Source organism: Nomascus leucogenys, chromosome 8, assembly GCF_006542625.1.
Source record: "Nomascus leucogenys isolate Asia chromosome 8, Asia_NLE_v1, whole genome shotgun sequence".
Taxonomy (NCBI): Eukaryota; Metazoa; Chordata; class Mammalia; order Primates; family Hylobatidae; genus Nomascus; species Nomascus leucogenys.
Window position 1 is genome coordinate 108718893 of NC_044388.1, and position 6141 is coordinate 108725033.

General features: G+C 61.1%; 1 protein-coding gene across 1 annotated transcript in view; it reads left to right on the forward strand.

Annotated features, from left to right (window-relative positions):
- CFAP77 (cilia and flagella associated protein 77) overlaps window positions 1-5630 on the forward strand; it is a 181864-nt gene extending 176234 nt beyond the window's left edge. Inside the window, exon 6 of the mRNA XM_003276782.4 lies at window positions 4675-5630. Within this exon, the coding sequence (XP_003276830.1) occupies window positions 4675-4797 (123 nt within the window). The 3' untranslated portion in view covers window positions 4798-5630. The remainder of the gene's footprint in view (window positions 1-4674) is intronic.
- Window positions 5631-6141: the final 511 nt, after the last annotated feature.

Genomic DNA, 6141 nt, shown 5'->3' on the forward strand with positions numbered 1-6141 from the left:
TCCTCACTTCTTCCCGGACGGGGGCGCCGCAGAGGCGCTCCTCACTTCCTCCCGGACGGGGCGCCCGGGCAGAGGCGCTCCTCACTTCTTCCCGGACGGGGCGCCCGGGCAGAGGCGCTCCTCACTTCTTCCGGACGGGGCGCCCGGGCAGAGGCGCTCCTCACTTCCCAGATGATGGGCAGCCGGGCAGAGGCGCTCCTCACTTCCGAGACGACGGGCGGCCGGGCAGAGGTGCTCCTCACTTCCGAGACGATCGGCGGCCGGGCAGAGGCGCTCCTCACTTCTTCCCGGACGGGGCGCCCGGGCAGAGGTGCTCCTCACTTCTTCCCGGACGGGGCGGCCGGGCAGAGGCGCTCCTCACTTCCCAGACGGGGTGGGCGGGCAGAGGCGCTCCTCACTTCCCAGACGATGGGCAGCCGGGCAGAGGTGCTCCTCACTTCCGAGACGATCGGCGGCCGGGCAGAGGCGCTCCTCACTTCCCAGACGGGGCGGCCGGGCAGAGGCGCTCCTCACTTCTTCCCGGACGGGGCGGCCTGGCACTGGCGCTCCTCACCTCTTCCCAGACGGGGTGGCAGGGCAGAGGCGCTCCTCACTTCTTCCCAGACGGGGTGGCCGGGCGGAGGTGCTCCTCACTTCCCAATGGGAGGCCGGGCAGAGGGGCTCCTCACTTCCCAGACGGGCGGCCGGGAAGAGGCGCTCCTCACTTCCCAGACGGGGTGGCCGGGCAGAGGCGCTCCTCACTTCCCAGACGGGGCGCCCGGGCAGAGGCGCTCCTCACTTCTTCCCGGACGGGGCGCCCGGGCAGAGGCGCTCCTCACTTCTTCCCGGACGGGGCGCCCGGGCAGAGGCGCTCCTCACTTCTTCCCGGACGGGGCGCCTGGGCAGAGGCGCTCCTCACTTCTTCCCGGACGGGGCAGCCGGGCAGCGGCGCTCCTCACTTCCCAGACGGGGCGGCCGGGCAGAGGCGCTCCTCACTTCCCAGACGGAGTGGCCGGGCAGAGGCGCTCCTCACTTCCCAGACGATTGGCGGCCGGGCAGAGGTGCTCCTCACTTCCGAGACGCTGGGCGGCCGGGCAGAGGCGCTCCTCACTTCCCAGACGGGGCGGCCGGGCAGAGGCGCTCCTCACTTCCCAGACGGGGCGGCCGGGCGGAGGCGCTCCTCACTTCTTCCCAGACGGGGAGGCCGGGCAGAGGCGCTCCTCACTTCTTCCCGGATGGGTTGGCTGGGCAGAGGAGCGCCTAAATTCCCAGACGGGGTGGCCGGGCAGAGGCGCTCCTCACTTCCCAGACGGGGCGGCCGGGCAGAGGCGCTCCTCACTTCCCAGACGGGGCGGCCGGGCGGAGGCGCTCCTCACTTCTTCCCGGACGGGGAGGCTGGGCAGAGGCGCTCCTCACTTCTTCCCGGATGGGTTGGCTGGGCAGAGGAGCGCCTAAATTCCCAGACGGGGTGGCCGCACAGAGGCGCTCCTCACTTCTTCCCGAACGGGGCGCCCAGGCAGAGGCGCTCCTTACTTCTTCCCAGACGGGGCGGCCGGGCAGCGGCACTCCTCACTTCCCAGACGGGGCGGCCGGGCAGAGGCACTCCTCACTTCCCAGACGGGGTGGCCGGGCACATGCGCTCCTCACTTCTTCCCAGACGGGGCGGCCGGGCAGAGGCGCTCCTCATCTCTTCCCATAAGGGGCGGCCGCGCAGAGGTACTCTTCACTTCTTCCCGGACGAGGCAGCCGGGCAGAGGTGCTCCTCACTTCTTCCCAGACGGGGCAGCCGGGCAGAGGCCCTCCTCACTTCCCAGACGGGGCGGCCGGCGGCCGGGCAGAGCCGCTCCTCACCTCTTCCCGGACGGGGCGGCCGGGCAGAGGCGCTCCTCACGTCTTCCCGGACGGGGCGGCCAGGCAGAGGTGCTCCTCTCCTCTTCCTGGACGGGGCGGCCGGGCAGAGGTGCTCCTCACTTCCCAGACGATGGGTAGCCGGGCAGAGGCGCTCTTCACTTCCCAGACGATGGGTGGCCAGGCAGAGGCGCTCCTCACTTCACCGACGATGGGTGGCCGGGCAGAGGCGCTCCTCACTACCCAGACGGGGCGGCCGGGCAGAGGCCTCCTCACTACCCAGACGGGCGGCCGGGCAGAGGCGCTCCTTACTTCCCAGACGATGGGTGGCCGGGCAGAGGCGCTCCTCACTTCCCAGATGATGGGTGGCCGGGCAGAAGCGCTCCTCACTTCCCAGACGGGGCGGCCGGGCAGAGGCGCTCCTCACTTCCCAGACGGGGCGGCCGGGCAGAGGCGCTCCTCACCTCTTCCCAGACGGGGCGGCCGGGCCGAGGCGCTCCTCACCTCTTCCCAGATGGGGCGCCCGGGCCGAGGCGCTCCTCACTTCCCAGATGGGGCGGCCGGGCAGAGGCGCTCCTCACTTCCCAGATGGGACGGCCGGGCAGAGGCGCTCCTCACTTCCCAGATGGGGCGGCCGGGCAGAGGCGCTCCTCACTTCCCAGATGGGACGGCCGGGCAGAGGCGCTCCTCACTTCTTCCCAGATGGGGCGGCCGGGCAGAGGTGCTCCTCACTTCCCAGACGGGCCGGCCGGGCAGAGGCGCTCCTCACTTCCCAGATGATGGGTGGCCGGCCGAGGCGCTCTTCACTTCCCAGACGATGGGTGGCCGGGCAGAGGCGCTCCTCATTTCCCAGACGGTGGGTGGTCAGGCAGAGGCGCTCCTCACTTCCCAGACGGGTCGGCCGGGCGGAGGGGCGGCGGAGCAGAGACGCTCCCCACCTCCCAGATGGGGCGGCGGCTGGGCAGGGGCTGCAATCCCAGCACCCTGGGAGGCCAAGGCAGGAAGCTGGGAGGCGGAGGCTGCAGCGAGCCAAGACCTCGCCACCGCACTCCAGCCCGGGCAACACCGAGCACCGAGTGAGTGAGACTCCGTCTGCAGTCCCAGCACCTCGGGAGGCCGAGGCGGGCAGAGCACTCAGAGCACTGAGAGGCGTCAGGAGCTGCAGACCAGCCTGGCCCACATGGCGAAACCGCGCCTCCACCCAAAGGAGAAAAAGCAGGCAGCGGTGGTGGGGCGCGCCAGCAATCCCAGGCAGCCCGCGGGGCGGGGCTGGAGAATCAAGGGAGCCGGAGGCAGGGAGTCTGCAGCGAGCCGACCAGATTGCAGCCTGGGCCAGAGAGGGAAGAAAAAGAAAGAAAGAAAAAAGAGGAAAGAAAGAAAGGAAAAGAAAGAAAGAAGAAAGAGAAAGAAAAAAGAAAAGAAAGAAAGAAAAAGAAAGAGGAAAGAAGAAAGAAAGAAGGAAGGAAGGGCCCCTCTATCCCCTTTTAATATTTCATCCTCTCTGCCCACATTTTTCTTCTTCTGTCACCTTTCTTCACCCTAACCTGCAGCGCTGTGGGCTTAGCTAACCACTCCGGGGTGGTCAACCCTGGCCTAGATTCTTGACAAGCACCCTGTGGCTGTCCCAGGCATGGGTCCTGCTTTATCCTGAACCCACTGCAGAGCCTTTGGCTGCTCCTGCAAATCCAAACAGGACCTGCCCTGCCCGCCCTCTACCCAGCCACTGCATCCCCTCACAAATTTGAGCTCTCTTGTACCCCAGGGCCAGCATGCATGCTACCCCCTTTGCCCTGGAATCCCAACCCATCCTTCGAGACCCTCTGTACGCATCTCTTCCCCAGGACCCGCCCAATTTGTTCTCACTGCGCACTCCCCAGCCCTCTGTCCATTGTAATGAAATAGCTGTGTAGTTACTGCTGGACGTCTGCTCTCCCTCTAGATTAAAAGCTCCATGAGGGTAGAGCCGAGTCTCTCTGGTTTACTGCCGTATCCCCCACATCTGACACAGAGTTGTGTTCAATAAACATGCATTTCATGAATTAACAGATGGATAGAAGCCCAGATGCAGGAATGACCACGTGAGCCCAAACCCTTTCCACCCTGTGCCGCCCTTAGGTTATCCCAAAGGAGAAATGCCGAGGCAGGAGGATGTTGTGCTCAGTTAATGGGATGGATTTTGTGGCACTTGGAGGTGATGTAACAGACACAGCGGACACCAGGAGGCGAGGCGGGGTCTTCACCCACCACCATTTCTTGAGAAGAAACGGCAGGCTGAGATACCGATTGCACAAAATCTTAACTGAAGAGGCTCCCACTCCTTGAATCTGTCTCCCTTGCTTTTTTTTTTTTGTTTGTTTTTCTGATGTATTCTTGAGCTCTGGTTCTGGTGATGTTGAAGTTCAGCTCTTGACTCCTATGGTGGCTGCCACCGGGCAGGAGGGAAGTGATCTAATTCCCATCAAGGGAGTGCAGACGGGGTCAGGAGGACCCCCTTGGAGAGCGTGGCTTGTTTGGGGTTTTTAATGGTGGAAAAGTAGTGTGTGAAGGACACTGGCTACTGGGTCCCATTGCACAGTCGTCTGGTCATGGCCTGGCGACTTTTGTTCTGTCTGTGTCTTCCCCAGCAAGGAGCGGGACAGAAGGACGAACAGTTCCCCCAGGCAGCCCCTGCTCTCTGCCTCGTGGCTCAGCACCAGGAGGCTCACAGCACTTGCTGTGACTTCCTCCCTCTTACAGCTATTTTTATCATTACTCTAAGATTGAAGTAGGGGGCAGGCAAGGGGAGCAACTGGAATGAGCTGCACCGAAGCCTCCCCTCACCCACCCACTCTTCCCTTCTATCCACAGGTGGGCCGCCACCTTGATACGTTCCCCACCGAGGCCGATCGCCAGAGAGCATTCAAAGCCCACCAGGAAGAGTGTGCCGTGCGCCAGGGGACCCTGCGGATGGGCAACTACACCCACCCCTAGCCCCTCCCTCCCCTGCCACGAGAAGCCATCTTGACATAGTGGAAAATTCCCAGAAGGACTCCCTATCTTGCCCCAACCCTGACATTCCCCCATTTTTATGCAGGTTCTGCTTCAAGGAGCTCAGATTCAAGTCTTAGGTTAATTGTTTTTGGTAAAAGTCCCCGCTTTTAGGTTAGCCAACATTAGTCTCCACTTAGCCCAAGTGACCCTCTACCTGAAGCCTCCTCCTCCTCTTCCTCCTCCTTCTCCTCCTAGGGCAGGCTCATCTTGCCTCTTCTCAAGCCCTCACCTGCCAAGACAAGCCCAAATTACAAGACAATTTATTACAAGACAATTTTTTAGACTCCAGGCTAACGGTCGATTCCATGGCTCTGCCCATTAAATGTTAAGAACGACCTGTGTATTATTTGCTGCAGAAAGCATGACAGTGACATGCTTTGAAAGCCCTCATTTTCTATTCCAAACATGAGTTTTAATTGCTCTTTTTGGGATGCCTGATGTCTCATCACGGCAGTATTATCTCTCTGGGACCTCTGACAGCAGGAAGAGCCAATGGTTCATTACTCGAGCCTGCCCCCGCCTCCTCAGTGCTGGGGCCCCGTCAATCAAGCAGGCCAAGATGGACTCCTCCCCCAGGACTGACTCTGGAAGGTCAACCCCCTCTGGAAAAAGAGAGCCTTCCGGGTCAGGGGGTAGACTGCCGAACACAGGCTGCTGAGCTTCTCAGCCAAATTCCTGGGCACTTCCTCACTCGGTCTTTCCATGTGTTCTTTGGCTTCTCTCTGCAAATTTTATGCTGATCTATTTTAAATTAAAAATGCTATTTGTCATCCTCTTTTTGTGTCTTCATTTGAAAACCAGTGAGCAAACCAGCCTCAGAGCCATCAAATGAGGGTGATGCCACATAGAGACCTCTCAAGGTAAGCTAACCTCCAAAACATTCCAGCCACACCTTTTTTGAGGAGGCAAATTTTCAAGTTTTAAATATCATTTCTAATCTGAGGATTTTTTTTTTTTTTTGAGACAGAGTCTTGCTCTGTTGCCAGGCTGGAGTGCAGGGGCGCAATCTCAACTCACTGCAACCTCTGCCTCCCGGGTTCAGGTGATTCTCCTGCCTCAGCCTCCCGAGTTGCTGGGACTACAGGCACGTACCACCACACCCAGCTAATTTTTGTATTTTTAGTAGAGACGGGGTTTCATCATGTTGGCCAGGATGGTCTTGATCTCTTGACCTCGTGATCTGCCCGCCTTGGCCTCCCAAAGTGCTGGGATTACAGGCATGAGCCACCGCGCCCAGCCGAGGATTTCTTTTTTTTTTTTTAAACAGTCTCACTCCGTCGCCCA